This window comes from Eleginops maclovinus, chromosome 4 (genome assembly GCF_036324505.1).
Source record: "Eleginops maclovinus isolate JMC-PN-2008 ecotype Puerto Natales chromosome 4, JC_Emac_rtc_rv5, whole genome shotgun sequence".
NCBI lineage: Eukaryota > Metazoa > Chordata > Actinopteri > Perciformes > Eleginopidae > Eleginops > Eleginops maclovinus.
In genome coordinates, this window is record NC_086352.1 from 13646465 (window position 1) to 13663932 (window position 17468).

The following is a 17468-nucleotide window of genomic DNA, read 5'->3' on the forward strand; positions in this document are numbered from 1 at the left end:
CGTTCAAACTCTGTTATCTGGAGGATGCAGCAGGAATGGGCTCTGCTGCTGGCTGTGAGGATGACACTTAGTAAATTATTGTGACTTCCTGCATATTTACTGCATTGACTCAAAGTGTTAGTCACTCATTTCCATTCTTTGGTGCATAATGTCTTTGTTACAGGCCCTTGGGTCCTGACTCACCAACACCTCTTACAAAGGTCAAAGCTAAACAGAAAGAGAGAAAAGGAGCAAAGGATAGAGATCTTTTTCGTTGACTCATTAGCATCCTACATTTAACAAAGCACCTGCATGCCTGACTAGTTTGACCTTTTGATCTCTTTCTACGTGATCAAGCTATTTAATACGAACGTCATGTGTACCTCATAAGGCACTCGATGAAAATGTATCAGAGACTTGATTTTTAAAGACACATCTCACAAAACCACAGGGCAAAACATTTAACTTTACATATTCAGTTTAAAGCATCTTTTTGCTGAACTTATATAAAGTGAAGATGCTTTAAACCAAGTTTTACTTCTTGTGTTGACCGTTTTGATATAAAAATAAAGACTGTAATGAAGTTGTAATCATTTAAATTCAGTCCAAACCCCTGAAAACTGAGTGTATCACGTGATTTGGTTCAACCATGGAAATAGTAGTTTTACAAAAAAGATATGCAGTAGTCTTGGCTACGGATGAACCGAAAATGTTTTATATCCAAACCAACAGTGCAGAGTTTCATCAGACAAAAAATATTTAGCATTTTAAGAGTACTCACTTTGATATTGGCAATCATTATATTTTGACAAGGAGGTCTTGTCGCCTGCTTTTTTTTTTCCTGATTGCCTTTGATTCCCTTTTTCTGTACATCTAGTTATGAAAATGCAATTTAAACTTCTTGAAGCATCCTTCAATTCATGTCTGCCTTTTAATCAGGATAATAGCCTCTTGTGTTCATAACATCAATCAAGAAATTGAGAGAAGTGCAGATGAAAAGAAATATTCAAAATAGTGTAAAGGAGAGACAGACACAGTGGGAGGACATGCTTTCAGCTGATTGCATCTTTTTTATTAGACAGTAATCTCTCCTGTTCAGTAGGGCTGTTCTGTGATTTCAGTCCTGTCTCTACAGGCTGTTTAATGACACGTAAACTCTTAAATTCACATTTATAAAACTAAAAAGGATGAGCCCAAAGGCATTTGATGTGTATATGGATGCATGCAGAAGCAGATATGTTAGTATACGTCAGTGTGTGAAAGCATCGTTGTCCACATTGTAACCTGAGGGAATCTGACCATCACAGTTCTCATATATGGATAGAGCCAAAGGAGCGAAACCACATCATCCACATAAATGTCCTCCAGGTAGCTTCAATACTTTTTGAGAAAAGCTGTAAATGTCTGTTAATCTCCACATAGACACATTCTGGAAATGACTGTTACTCACTCCCTTTACTTAATTCAGGAATCAATTCTCCTCAATTTCCACCTTCTTATATTCTCCTCTTCGAATTGTCCTTGCCAATGTCTCGTTGTTGTCTTAATATATGTTAGATGATTCGTTTTCTGTCGTTTTTGGTGACATTAAGATCATCATATTGAAGTAGTCGCCATTATCATATTATTCCTTATTGTTTTAGCCATTTTAAAAAGCAAAAGTAGAAATAATCAAAAACTGAAAAGATCACATACTGTAATTCGACTGCAGTGTAACACATTGGACCATCTTAATGGTTTTACTTGTTTAAAGATAGAAAAACAGACAAGACTATTGAAACCGAATTAACCCCAGGCATTTCATTGTTTCAAACCAGACAATCTCATAGTCTAATACACAGTATACTTCTTCACAATAGTAGGACTAGTTCCAAGAAATTCCATAAATACAATACAAAACTATACATATTCACCACTGAAGCCATTTAGTGCTGTGTTTTTAATATCAATTTACTGTTGTCTTTTTAAAAATAGTATGTAAACTAAGCTAACCCTAGATTATCTATTATCTTGAGAAATATTTGAATAATAATGTGATGTGACCTTTTTCGTAGCAGACATGCTGTCACAGTAGGAAAGTCAGGACCAGGAACAGACATTGAAATAACTACATTGAATTCCTTTTTAATTAGACTTTTTTCCATATGTGTTTGTCCTATCATGAATGTGACTTTATGCTGCATGAGAAGGTGTGTGTAAAATGTGAAATATATAAAGGGAATGAGGGTAGATGACCTTCTGAATTTAATTAACATTATATCTAACACAGATTAAAGCTAGTGTAGTCACCCGGAAAGTGAATGATGAAATCAAAACAGTGCAGTGCCAGGAGGCCTTCCTGCACAGAGACACCGTGTGTATGTGTGTGTGTGTGTGTGTGTGTGTGTGTGTGTGTGTGTGTGTGTGTGTGTGTGTGTGTGTGTGTGTGTGTGTGTGTGTGTGTGTGTGTGTGTGTGTGTGTGTGTGTGTGTGTGATCTGTGGCAGGAAGTATGAATTAATTATAATTAATGGGTTGATTAGAATATCATCACATAAACTACAAAAAGGGCACCCCAGCACACACACCTCCATGCTCAATCGATTCTGCTCACAGATAGATACCATGGACTGAACATATCAGCATATCAGATTTAAACATTCACAATTCCTTTTATATTAAAGATTTATTATCACATGTTTTAATTTGAGTTACTTCCCACTACTAGTTGGAATGGGAAAATGTAAATTGAGTTTCCACCAACATTTTTTACATTTTCCCAAAACCAATAACTTTTGTGAAGTACTGTTGTCACCAAACATGATTGAAACATTATTACAATATCTTTAGTTTCATTCAATGTATTATTCAATTCATCCTTGTTATTGTGCATTTTGTCTCTTTTTTGGCAAATGAACTACCCTACAATACGATGGAGGTGAGGAGACATTCTGTAACTAGAACTGTACCGAAGCGCACAAATGCTCTTGAATCTTCACATGATATTATAATCTATGTGTACGTAATATGATAGAAAGATTTAAACATCAAGGTTATCACCAATACAAAGATGTAACAATAACATGAATGTGAAGCATGGCTGCTTACTTCCCACCTTGGATGGCATTTATGTCACAGTGATCAATGACTGGCCTTTTTTAATCTTAGGTTTGGAGCCCTGTGTTAAAGTCAACGTATCGATGACCTTTGTTTCATATCACATTGCAGCTTTGTTTGCAGACAAAATGCTAAAAGAAGAAAGATGGTAAGGATTAAGCCTTACCTTTTTTTATTTCTAGTTGTGTTCAAAAATAATATAGTTTTACCTCTTCGCATTCACCACTGCAACCATGAGTTGTTGGTGGAAGAGGTGGAAGGTGACTACATTTTTCAAGGATATATGTACAGAAGTTAATAAAGGTAAACAAGGTTCTACTCATCCATCAAGATTAAACTGGCAAGGTCACAGGCCTTTCATTTTACCTATTATCTGCAAGGCTACAGTTCTGAAGCTTCAGTATTCATGAAGTGTTGTTGTGTACTGTGATCTTTACGATCTTTGCCATGCATCTGACCCAGTAATCACTGTTCACAGTTACTGCACCGAGCAACGAGACACCAAAAATGAAATCCAATTTACCAAACTGTTGTATGATAACAGCACTGTGATGATATTTTAATGGAAGTGAATCTAAACGATATGGCAAATGATGAACATCGAAAGGTGGAGCAATATCATCAGTGGAATATTGAAAAGCACGTTACTGTTTTTTGTTTGTACATTTTTAGTTTCTCACGAAAGAAACACTGAAGCTTTCAATAGCTTCAGGATAGAGGCTCACTCAACTGGAACCTTAATAAAAGTGGTTGTCACAGCATTTTAGGGTAATGCTGTTTTGTTTTGACCTCAGTGGCAACACATCTTCTTGCAACACGATACTTCCCGGGAAATATAAAACCAATGAGATGGTGTTAGAGATATTTTTAGGTCAACTTGAAAATCACATAGTAGTCACATAGAAGTCACACGGAGTACTGGAGTATACAGTATACAGTGGCAGGCATTTACTTTGGTGGCCCAGAAGCACGAAGCACAGACGCATTTCACAAAACATATGAACAAAACCAAATTAAATAACTAAAACAAGTGTGCAGCTGTTGTTATTGTCATGCAACAAAGACAGATTAACAGAATTGTCTGCACTAAAAAGTTTGAATGACTGCCATTTCTGATTTCCTATATTTTATTTATAGATCAAACATTTGCACAATGAGCATCCTCCTGTCATTAGAAATAAAACATCTCATATTGCACTTTAACATTGAGCCCTGCTGGTAGAAAAAGGCCACTTTCATGTCCAGAAACAAGATGAAAGTGAGACAAAAATATCGGATGGTATACGTAGAAATACCCTTTCAGCTGAGAGTGAAATCACTGTGTGATCTGTATGTGTGTTTTGTGGTGTGGAATTTAAGTATGCCTTCTGTTTTTTGTCAATGTGGTGTTGTTTTATCCAACACCATGGCTTCAATGGCAATGATGTTGTGTTGGTCACCCCACCACTATGGTCCAGATATCATAACAACTCCTGGATGTACTGCCATGAAATGTTGGATAGGCATTGGTGGTGCAGGGAGGATAGAGACAGAAGACCTCAGTGAGTTTTCCTCTACTGCAACCATTCTGCTTTTGTGAAATGCCTCCTCAACTATAATATAAAGTGCCACTAAATGAGCTAAACCCATTAGTTTTATCTATATAACACCTTTGTTTAGTCATTTAGATTCTGCCCATCATTTAGTTTCTGGCTTTTTAATTTTCAAGTTCAGTGGCTCATGTTCTTTTAGCTTAAAACCCAAGTTTTGTTTATAAGAAACACTTTCATTTGGGGATTCACCATGAATATCCCCTGAATCCAGATCTTTAGAACAATTGTTTACTTTCCCTCACTACATGTCCATTTCAATTGCTGTCAGTACATAGTAAATGATGTACGGATAATAAAGATTTTAGACAAGAGATGTGCTGTAAAATCAGCTAAAGGCTACAGAGGATGAATAAAAAATGTTACGATTACATCTTGTTGAGGTCTGCTCTGAATATGTTGTTGCTTATTTTCAGACACAATCAATTTCTGTTGTTGTGCATTGAGTGTTGTCATCAGTGTTAAATGCCAGCAGCAGATCAGGCTGATTATAGCAGACTAGTAAATGAGTCTCTCATGATATTGGTTGTCACAGTGTGGTTGATCCATCCGTTCATAACAGTGTTTTTGGTCTGCTCAATTTAGAAAATATCTCATTCATATTCAGACACAGAGAAATGAGCGGTGGTGGACAGAGTAGTAATACCACAGTGTGGAAGTTTTCTGTCACAAGTCAAATTGTTATAAAGTATCATCATCATAAAATACTTAAAGTAACTAATTGATCTTATTCTCAAAAACCCATTTGAAAATAATATATGTGTCATGGGGGAAGAAAATAAATAAAAGAACAACTGTATTCTGATTCTGATTCTGAAATTAGGACCCAAATGCAGAATGAAGATGAGGCAAGTATGAAGGTATAAACAAAAAGCAAGGTTTTAATTAAATAAAGCTGATACAAAAATGGCAGACCAGTCCAAGCAAAGCTAACAATAATAATGAAAAACTACATGATTGCCGACCGGAGGGCATGAAGATCAAGAGCGGGAACAAAGGCAGGAACATAGACGACAAACCAATAAAGAACACTATGGGACGCAGGCCTATATACACACAAAACTAATCACAAAGACAAGACACAAGTGGTCAAGAAAAGGTCAAGAAAATATGAGAAGGAGAGTTCATAAGGACTATAGTGAATAACTCAGTGATTGCTTCACACGCCTCCATCTGTGTTGCTGCTGCTGTCCGTACTGACTGATTGGCTTGGCTTGTTTTGTTGTGGAGAGCTAAATTTCAGCATTGAAGTAGACACCAGACTTCCTATCAGACAAATAAATGACCAGCACCCTCCAACACATTATTGATCAGGGTGACATAGACATAGTAGAGTAGTTTGTGTGTGTGTGAGAGATATGTGAGAGTGAGTGTATATTGTATATATATGTATAAATTTGCATCGGGCTCCTGCACATTGTCCCTCACTAATTTGAGATTTTGCGAATGATAACTAAAGAACGTGATCTGTAAACAAATTGTATTTCATTATTGCATTAAACTATTCAAACATACTGTATTGACATATTAACCAAGAATTGATCATGTTTAAAAGAACAAAAAGCAAGTCTTTTCACAATTAACCAAAGCTTTCAAAGTCATGATTTGCCGGCTAATCACATCATTATTAATTTACTGAAATGTGATGTTACTGAGCTATGTGTTTTTGGCCTATTTTGGCATGTGAACCAACAGCTGGTGAGCTTAAGCTCGATTTTAAAGTGTCATATATAGCGCTTGACTGTCATGTCCTTGTTTTGTGCTTTATTTTGAAATGTTTTCCCCTCTTGTTTCATGTTTAGCTTCACTTCCTGTCTGCGCTTCCCTCCTGTGCCTGATTGTGTCATTGTGTTCACCTGTTGCCCCTGTGTTTCTCCTCCCACTTCCAGCTATGTCTTGTCTTGTGATTACCCATGTGTGTTTAGTCCCTGTTTCCCTTTTGTCTCTTATTCGGTCTTCGTCATTTCTCACCTGATCTTGTCCATGATACCTGCCTGTTCCTGTCGCCCTTCATGTGTCAAGCTACGTGTTTTTGTTGTCCTGTATTCCCCTTGCTTGGTGTTTTTGTCAACAGCTTTTGAATAAAGCTCACTTTTTGTTTGGACTCCTACCTGCCTCCCCTTGATTTAATGCACTTGGGTCCTGTTTCCCCAACCCTGACAGAACGACCGAACCAAAAATGGACCCAGCAGTACTTTTTGAGGATGCTCTTGCAGAGTTTTCCTACAACATTTTATGTATTTATGGGGAATGGAGGAGAGCAGGTTCTAAAGAGGCTCAGGATGCAGCTATTCTTCATGCACGCCGGGAATTGGCAGATGGTTCGAGAGCTCACTGCCAGAATATTTAAGGACATTTGTCACTTCCCCAGAAAGCCTGCACCCTCTCCTTAAACCTCGTGTCACAGCAGTGACACTTCCGGCTCAAGCAGCAACCAAGCCTCTGCAGCCAAGCCTCCTGCAGCCAAGCCTCCTGCAGCCAAGCCTCCTGCAGCCAAGCCTCCTGCAGCCAAGCCTCCTGCAGCCACGCTTCCACTCAAGTTTTGGCCCTAGCAGCCGCGTTCCTGGCTGCAGTTCTGGCCCTAGCCACCATGCTTCCAGCTGCGGTCCGGCCTACTCCAGCCAATCCTGTCCTGTCGGCAGCCCGGCCGACTCCAGTCCCGCCGACCCATGTCCCTTTCCAGTCGGGAGCCCCGCCAACCCATGTCCCTGTCCAGTTGGGGGCCCCGCCGACCCATGTCCCTGTCCAGTCGGGGGCCCGGCCGACCCATGTCCCTGTCCCGTCGGGGGTCCCGCCGAATCTAGTTCATGTCCCGTCGGTGGTCCCGCCGATTCCAGCACTACCGGGGGTCACGCCGAAAGCCAGTACCACCAGGTCACCCGCCGAAGCCTTTTCCTGCCTCTTCGGGGGTACTGCACGCCCCCGGGCCGTCCAACCGAGATACCCTTCTCACCCTCTGCCTTGCCCACGGGCCGTCCGCTCAAAACACCCTTCTCGTCCTCTGCCTTGCCCCCGGGTCGTCCGCCCTCCTCCCTCCTCCGGACCCCTTCCAACCACCCTTTTGGTCTTGGTCACGCCAAGTTCGGTCGTCGTCATTTCTCACCTGATCTTGTCCATGATACCTGCCTGTTCCTGTCGCCCTTCATGTGTCAAGCTACGTGTTTTTGTTGTCCTGTATTCCCCTTGCTTGGTGTTTTTGTCAACAGCTTTTGAATAAAGCTCACTTTTTGTTTGGACTCCTACCTGCCTCCCCTTGATTTAATGCACTTGGGTCCTGTTTCCCCAACCCTGACAGAACGACCGAACCAAAAATGGACCCAGCAGTACTTTTTGAGGATGCTCTTGCAGAGTTTTCCTACAACATTTTATGTATTTATGGGGAATGGAGGAGAGCAGGTTCTAAAGAGGCTCAGGATGCAGCTATTCTTCATGCACGCCGGGAATTGGCAGATGGTTCGAGAGCTCACTGCCAGAATATTTAAGGACATTTGTCACTTCCCCAGAAAGCCTGCACCCTCTCCTTAAACCTCGTGTCACAGCAGTGACACTTCCGGCTCAAGCAGCAACCAAGCCTCTGCAGCCAAGCCTCCTGCAGCCAAGCCTCCTGCAGCCAAGCCTCCTGCAGCCAAGCCTCCTGCAGCCAAGCCTCCTGCAGCCACGCTTCCACTCAAGTTTTGGCCCTAGCAGCCGCGTTCCTGGCTGCAGTTCTGGCCCTAGCCACCATGCTTCCAGCTGCGGTCCGGCCTACTCCAGCCAATCCTGTCCTGTCGGCAGCCCGGCCGACTCCAGTCCCGCCGACCCATGTCCCTTTCCAGTCGGGAGCCCCGCCAACCCATGTCCCTGTCCAGTTGGGGGCCCCGCCGACCCATGTCCCTGTCCAGTCGGGGGCCCGGCCGACCCATGTCCCTGTCCCGTCGGGGGTCCCGCCGAATCTAGTTCATGTCCCGTCGGTGGTCCCGCCGATTCCAGCACTACCGGGGGTCACGCCGAAAGCCAGTACCACCAGGTCACCCGCCGAAGCCTTTTCCTGCCTCTTCGGGGGTACTGCACGCCCCCGGGCCGTCCAACCGAGATACCCTTCTCACCCTCTGCCTTGCCCACGGGCCGTCCGCTCAAAACACCCTTCTCGTCCTCTGCCTTGCCCCCGGGTCGTCCGCCCTCCTCCCTCCTCCGGACCCCTTCCAACCACCCTTTTGGTCTTGGTCACGCCAAGTTCGGTCGTCGTCATTTCTCACCTGATCTTGTCCATGATACCTGCCTGTTCCTGTCGCCCTTCATGTGTAAAGCTAAGTGTTTTTGTTGTCCTGTATTCCCCTTGCTTTGTGTTTTTGTCAACAGCTTTTTAATAAAGCTTGGTTTTTGGACCCCTACCTGCCTCCCCTTGATTTACTGCACTTGGGTCCTGTTTCCCCAACCCTGACATTGACTCACACTGTACTGGCTGTGATTTCAATTTAGTTTATTGCCATTTTCCACCAGAGCATGTGTAAGACCACATATTGTGCTAATTTTTAGGGCTATATTTGTGCCATTTTTATATGCTTAATTTTCAAAAAGTGCTTTGATTTTCTCATACTGCAGGAAACGGAAACCCCAAAACATTATGATAGGGCCTCTTTAACAATTTGGTAGTTGTGCTGTGACAATGTACCGTGAATGTGTTTGCCAGCCTGGTGGGCCCAAATGTTCCCTGAGTAGGAAAAACAGCTTGTGTGACAGTTCTGGTTCCTGTTTGTTGGGTTAAAGTTTGACAGTGATGATAAATAACACTGTACCAACGAGCCCTTCATCCCCTTGCCAGACTTCAGAGCCAAAGTGCTGCTGAGCTGACAAAAAAGCTGAGAGCTTTAAACCTTCTCTACTGGGGGATTAGTCATTTATGAGTTCAGTATTTGCTGCAGTACTTTTCTGAGACAATTATTAGGTTGGAGTCAAGTAAATGAATCAGTTGCTTAAATCTAGTATAAAACAAAACGCAATGTCTGGCTGCAGTTTACGTAAAGAAAATAACTATAAACCAGTCGAGGGAAATCTTGTATACTGCACTGACAAGCCAACACACTAAAAGTGGATTTATGTATCTGTGTCAGTGTGTTATGGCTGTACAGACATTTGGAGTTAGAATTGTTTCATAGGATTTTACCTATTGGCCGTAGCTGAACAATAGCTGAGAAACATCCTTTCAGTCACAACATATGGGTAATATTATTGAAGAGGAAATATTTAGAGTCTCTCATAAACTTGGCTGATGTTGTATAAACAAACTCTACTGAGAAAAAGCAGACTGCAGAATGTCCAATCGACCAATCAGAATCAAGCACTCAGCAAAGCATTGTAATAAACAATTATAAATGATCACAATAGACCAAATAACAATACCTAGACTATTCTGTCTGCTTCTATACTGTTTCAATACAGAGCACACATTTGCCATGTTACGGTCCTCTGCTGCCTGTACATCTGTTTGTTTATGTGGTTCAGAGTGAACAGCTGAAGAGGAGAACTGAAAGTCAAAGGATAGACAGATTGAGGGTGAGAAGGGCAGAAATGACTGAGTCACACAGATTAAATCAAAGTCTCCCATGGGAAAGTTAAACGAACACAGTCAGCAAGGCGAGTGATGGGAAGTCCATAATGTAGATGCAGAAGCAGAACCACACTGTCTGTTAAGTCACACACACACCCTACACACACAGAAAAATGTACGCAGGAGAGGAGTCTGGAACTCTGCAGCGAGACCCTTCTTGTGCCAATGCAAGAGTTTGTAAGACCTGTTTATAGTTGGGAGTGGGTGGTGTCGCTGTAGCCTTGCTATAATTGCCATGCACAAATATTGACATTGTTCTTGGGGAAATAATTGATCCAACCCATATTGTAAAAAGACGGCAGCATTTTCCTTTAACACATGAAATTGAGGCCACAACCTTACAAGCTAGATGTCTTAACCTACGATATAAATCAAAACACGTCTGGTCTCTTCAGAAGGCAGTGAAAGTGGATTTTGGATGTTGATTTATGAGAAAACAACACACTGGAAATATTAGAAAAGTGTGTTGTTGGGGGTATGGCAGTGTGGCAAACTTGTTGCTGGATTCAAATGTGTTCCTGATACATCTCACTCTCACATGCTCAGCTCCATAATCACACCCTTTACATGTGATTCTTGTGAGTATTAACACTGCCTGCACATAACACCCTGTATGTGTCATGCCAATGTTATACTTATATCTGATAGAAACAGCTTATAATGTGCTCAACTTATAACGGACAGAGGGTACATTGAATCCACAACTTTAAAATAAGGGGGGACTGACCTTGCACGGCTGTGACTGTTACTTTGATCTAAATCCCCGGAAACTTAGGGTATGAATAATACAAATAAATGTTCTCTGGTTGTGGAGCAGAGAGAATAAGAGCAGGTGGAAACAAAACAAGTTATTTTAAGCTGTGTCGATGGAGCAGAGCAACATGACTACTCCTCACAGACAATTCACAAACAAATTCTTCCCTCGTGTGGATGTAGGAAATATTTTTCTTCTCTGTCGTAGCAGTAGTAGTAAAATATTAAAAGGTCCAATCCACCAGGAATTCTTCACAGCAGCAGGATTAGGAGGAAGAAAAATAATTCAATAGCCAACACCAAAGCTCTCTGTGTACATGTCACCAGATTTCACTCTTCACAATCAATTAATCAATCCAAGTTTTATTTGTAGCCCAATATCACCAATTACAGATATGTCTCAGGAGGCTTGACAGTGAGTACAGCACAACACCCTCTGTTCTTAGACCCTCACCTCATACAACGGAAAAAATCACAAGAAACCCCACAATTACTGGGGGAAAAAGTATTGGGGAGAGCGACATAGGAGGGATCCCTCTCACAGGATAAACCAGACGTGCAATAGAACAAAAAATAAATAAAAATACAACATCGACAACACAGATGCAAAATTCTCCCAGGTTCTGCCAAAAGATAATAACCTGGCCGTCATAACACACGAAGTTGGTTTAGTCCAAACAGTTAGCAATGCTGGGATGACAGATGATTTCTGTGCATGAAAAGCATAGATTCTGCATGGTATTGGTATGTTATATTTCTGGAAATATCTCATTTGGAATAAGCTAAAATTCAATTGACAGATCAAATGGGCAACCTGATTTGTTTCAAACATTTGTATCACCCAGGATGGTATTTCTCCTTCATTGTGCATTGTGTACATTTGAGGGGATACGTTTTTGTATAAAATTATGTTTGTTTGTTAACATCCAAGCAATAGATAGAATTTGTAACACTGGAAACTTAATGCCACTCATTATAAAACTAATATGCTTGGTGTATATATATAAGTAGAAGTATGATGTCCTCATTTATATTATATGCATACCTTTCACGAACAAACTAGCACACTTTAGCATGAAAGATTCAGACAGTGAATGTGACTCAGGGTGAAGCCTGCTCTAAAACATGCACAGTGTGATACTGTATACAGACGTTATTTATTTAACAGTCCCTTAACCCCCAAATATCCCTTCACAGGAAGACATTAATCGGTGCTTCATTCCTCTCAAAGATAAACAACAGAAATCACAAACCCTTCAACCAGGCAAAACAACCTGACATATTCTTCTTTTAATAAATGTAGTTTTGAACAAGTCTTTTAAAAACAGATGATGCAACTTCCTGTGAGGCCCCCACATACTGAGTGTATGCACTTGTATACAGCACATGATTTACACACAGTACATTGCATAAAGTCCTAGGGGCAGTGCGCTTAATGTTCAAACAGCAAGGAAACTAAAAGGATATACATCTGTGCTACTTTTTATTGTTTAAAAGAGATAACATTGGTACTTTAATGTGTAAGTGATTGTAGACTATAGCAAAGACATTTACAGAAAGGCAGTCGATACAATCACTGAGATATTATTCATGACACGGAACAAGTTAAGAAAACATCTTTCATGCGGTTCATGTTAAAGGCCTACATGGACTTTCTTTGGTTAAGTCTTGTACAGTTGAGTAGTTAATCACAAAAAGGCTATAACATTTTTTTATTTGAATCATAACTGGTTCAATCCATTTTTAGTTATAAAATAATTCTGTATTTTTAACTTTTCTGCTGTTTAACCATATGTTGTACGTTACCACATGTTTAATCTAAGGGTATTCCTGTGAGTTGACACGTGTCAAAAAACCTGAAAGATTTAGGCAGTAAATGTTTTACATATTAAATAAACCCTCAACTAATTGATTAAACAGACCTACATGTCTTTCAACCCACTAGCCAATAGCTTCACAAGTTACATTCAACTAATGTGTGAACTGAAACTCTCAATTCAACATGTTTGTCATTTTTAAAATCTAATTTGCTCTTCAATTCATATGGTTTATTTGATATTTGGGAAGCTGTATTATACCCTCTTGCGCAGACAAGGCTAACAGGTGAACCTTGGTAAACATGTTTCAGCAGCGATGAACATGTAAAGTAAGAAGATTGGTGAAGTCAAAAAGACAAATGAAAGGGACATTTTAAATCAAATCAATTTACTTAAACCTAACTTCTTAAAAAGTCACATGTGTAAATCTGAAATCCACAATTGATTTTATGTTGTAGGATATTATAAAGTCATTTTAGAAACCTTGTTCTAGAAACTACGGTAAACTGCCAATAATTTCTGCTCAATTCAAGCACAATTGCCACCTGGGTTATGTTCAGTGGCAACAATAAAAAACGTACAATTTTGAGTAATAAGGTAAAAATGAGCAAGTAGATGGTCTCGTGGATACAGGGCGTAAAAGGCACAGGACTTGACACATAAATATGTTCTTCTATTCACACGGTGTTATAACTTGAAGTAAGTTCTGTGTGAACATTATGCGACCTAATCCTTAAAAAGTGTGTTTTGTGTTGATAAAGTATAAGACAGATTGATTTGCTATTAAAAAATGGTCGTACATAGATTCAAACAGTAGCAGAAAGGGTTGCTTTACCTAACAGTAACCCTGAGATAATAATCACATTTTAAATTAACATATTTTTCATTTTCCTACAACACCAGATAGAGAACTCAAGATTAAATGGAAATATAGTTTGAGGAATTAAAGGCTTTGATGGACAAAATGTCAGCACTATAAACGACGCTTGTTTTGCTGAACACATCATAAAGGTTCAGTAAATACTGCAGGGTACTGTATACACACTTATTCTACAGGCGAAAATTTCAACATCATTCATTTTCAAGCTCAAAGTATTTCCAGTAAACAAAGTAGTGGTTAGATGATAGGAGCCGCTTCACATGTGGTTGTATAAAAAAGGAGCCTAGCAATTACTTTATTCATAACAACAACACACTGGTATAACAGTAAGAATAAAGTCAGGGCTGAATATTGTGATTGTGTGTTGGAAATGAACCAACTTATTTCATGTCATATTATAAGACTAGAAGCAAAAGTGGATGTGCTGTTTGTCTGTGATTATCCCTGAGACTCTCCTGGGCCCAATGCAGCTAAAAGCACTTATGAATGAATGAGCTCTTAGGCCCTACACATGCATTAGTACTCTGAATGTTAACACAGTTATTAATAATTCACACCAGAGTGGGCCCTGTGAACATTTTAACTGTAAGATACATGCAGAAAAAAAAAATCCCATTTCCTTCTGACCAAAAAGCAAAACATCAACTGCATTGTCTGAAGTGAGCATGTAGTAATTCTGCAGTTCGGTGCAGGCTCACACTGTGGCTGCAGCAGCATCTGGATCCACTGGAGTCACTTAACCAACTGTTGGTGTTGGCTGGAGTCCATTTGCTGCTTTTGTTTTCATTCTCCATCAGTCAATCTCTGGCATACACTTGAACCACTTAGCCATGCGGCCCTGACTCTTTGCGGATCTTTCATTTGCGCTTGAGTCCCGTAGGTCCATGTAGTGACCATACTCACTGATGGAGTCTTCAACACGAGTGATGTACAGCCAGCTGACTATCACACCAAAGAACTGGAGACAGAAAGACAGACGGAAGCTGAGTGTAGAGAAGGGGGTCAACATGTGAGCTCCTCATTTCTCTTAAATGTCTCATTGATTCCCTTACTTGGTTCTTTATACGTGTCCTTATACCTCTCACTCCAGACACGAGTATCAAAAATAAATTATCCCTGAATATAATATCATACATGATCAAAATATTAGAATTACCGCATTGCTTTTGTATGACTTCAGTCGCCACTCAGTTTTTTGGAACATAACCGAATGCCTTACATTTCATTACAAACATAGACACTCTTGTAATAAAACCTTCCTAATAAAAAGTTATGTTTCTTAAAGCCGGGTAATGTTATTTATTTCAGAATCATTGATCTAGAAAAACTTGAAAGATATTTTACTGAAAGTTGACTTTTTTGATAAAATCTCATAAAATTTGTCATTTTTCTTCAGGGGGACAAAATAACCTCCCCGAAAATTGTGCTGAGCAACACATACAAAACTGCCTTAAGGGATAGTTTGTGGCATGTGTGTGTGTGTGTGTGTGTGTGTGTGTGTGTGTGTGTGTGTGTGTGTGTGTGTGTGTGTGTGTGTGTGTGTGTGTGTGTGCGCACGTGTGTTTACCTGAGGCACTAGGATCCCTAATAGCAATCCAGCCATAATCTTATAGTTGTCCATGAGCCAGATGAAGAAGGCATTTGTGCAGCCTCGGACATGGATGATGTCAGTCAAAACCAAACGCTGCGGGACACAAATAGCTTGTTACAGGTTTCGGAATTTAACTAAAACCTGCAGCATATAAATTGATATCAGGACTTAATGATCTTACATTTCAAAATAACCATTTCCTGTATCACAATAACTGAAAATGACAAAGTCAATTCAGTAATCACTAAAGTCACTGTAGTCATTTAAATACACAGCAACACCTTATTAAAAAAACAACTTACACAAAAACTAAAACTGAAATAGAGGACCTGCATTTCTTAGATCAGTAATCAGCCTTTGACGCCTTACCTCTTTTTTCAACACCTGGTACCCACACAAAGTATTCGCCACTTCATTAGGCTGGAGGGGAAAGGAGGAGCAGAGAGAAGAGATGAAGTTAGGATGATGAAATAAAATGTGGGAGACAGAACAGCAGAATCAACAGCAGAAACAGGAGGCAATGTTTTTGTCAAAATTGATCTCGACAAACACCGTAACTGGCCCTCTCATGCACACACTGATGACAGTCCTGGACCATAAAATTGCACAAGACATCACCAGAGAAACTGTGTGTGATATTGAGCAAACGCTGCCCACAATACCGTTGATTGTTGATCTTTACTAAAGTGATGTCAACACAGAAGTTAGCATTGCCCTGGTTCCATCAACAAAATGCCAATTGTGATTTTTTCCCCCAGTGTATTAATACAGAAAATAAGCTTTGTGCCAAACATCAGCTTATGATACTTACACATCTTTATTAGTAAGATGATCAGCACTGGGTTGTTGAAGCACAAATGGCAACGTTGGAAGCAAACGGCTGCGGTTGTAAACAAACTACTAAACTGTTGCAGGACTTAAAAAGTGGACTAGTGTTCAGTGTGGGGACATTTATTGGCGCCGATAGCCTCATAGTAGACATATATAGCCACTGTTCAACACCTATTTATGATACACACACACACACACACACACACACACACACACACACACACACACACACACACACACACACACACACACACACACACACACACACACACACACACACACACACACACACACACACACACACACACACACACACACACACACACACACACACACACACACACACACACACCCTTTGAATTCAGTGGGAGTTTTAACTGACAACGGAAGAACAACATGTGACATTTTCTCAAACTTTACCTTATTTCAGGCGTGAAAACAAAAAAAACATTAACTTTGAGACAACTTCCTTCTATGGCTTCCTTATGCGAGTGTGTGTGTGTGTGTGTGTGTGTGTGTGTGTGTGTGTGTGAGTGAGAGAGAGAACTAAAGTACATGTACTGCATGCAAACATGTCCCTTATAACTTTGAGCTTCCATATTTAAAATATATATAAAAAGTATTCATTTATTCAAACTGCCCTTTTTTCTACACATTTTATTTGCTGTAAATTTGTTTTATATTTTGAAAACATTAGTACATCAAGTTCATTACGTGCCTGCCAGTCTGACTAAAATGTATTTCCCTGTAAACTCTGTGTACAGTAGGTAGTACAGAGTGTGGGTGTATAAATTACCTGGAAGCAAGTACATGTTATTGTGTGGGTATGCTTCGCCTGACTGTGTGTGTCTAGCATGAAAAAGGCTTAATCACCATCATAAGGCTGATATATATATATATATATATAGGATATATTTTAAACATATCAGCTATTACTATAATGACACGCATGTACAAACTGAAACTGAGGGTTTATGGCTCTACAGTGCCATTATAAATACATATTTTATAATTAGAGCCACGCATGATGAAATGTTTGCTTTTTCAAAGCACTTTATATAAAGTAAGTATTGAACACTGACCCCCGGAGCTAGCATGATGATTCTAGTATTGAATATACATAAAGATTGTATTTAACTTAGTTATTTTTAGACAGCTGCGCCTTTTTCCCCCATTGCATTTCTCTGAGTTGTTAAAGAGGGTTAGAAAATGATACATTTTTATGCAGCAGATCAAAGGATATCCTCTTTTCTTCTTCCTTATCAGAACCTGTTGCATTACCCACAATGCAACCCTAACGTCAACAGTTAGCTCGACAGTAGAACGTATTATACTAGTTGTAGCAG

At 40.1% G+C, this 17468-nt stretch overlaps 1 protein-coding gene across 1 annotated transcript in view; it reads right to left on the reverse strand.

The window, feature by feature from the left end:
* Window positions 1-11350: 11350 nt before the first annotated feature.
* Window positions 11351-17468, reverse strand: part of tspan15 (tetraspanin 15) — a 33432-nt gene continuing 27314 nt past the window's right edge. The window contains exons 6-8 of the mRNA XM_063881085.1: window positions 15661-15711; window positions 15268-15384; window positions 11351-14658 (exon numbers count right to left, since the gene is read on the reverse strand). Coding sequence (XP_063737155.1) covers window positions 14494-14658; window positions 15268-15384; window positions 15661-15711 — 333 coding nt within the window. The 3' untranslated portion in view covers window positions 11351-14493. The remainder of the gene's footprint in view (window positions 14659-15267; window positions 15385-15660; window positions 15712-17468) is intronic.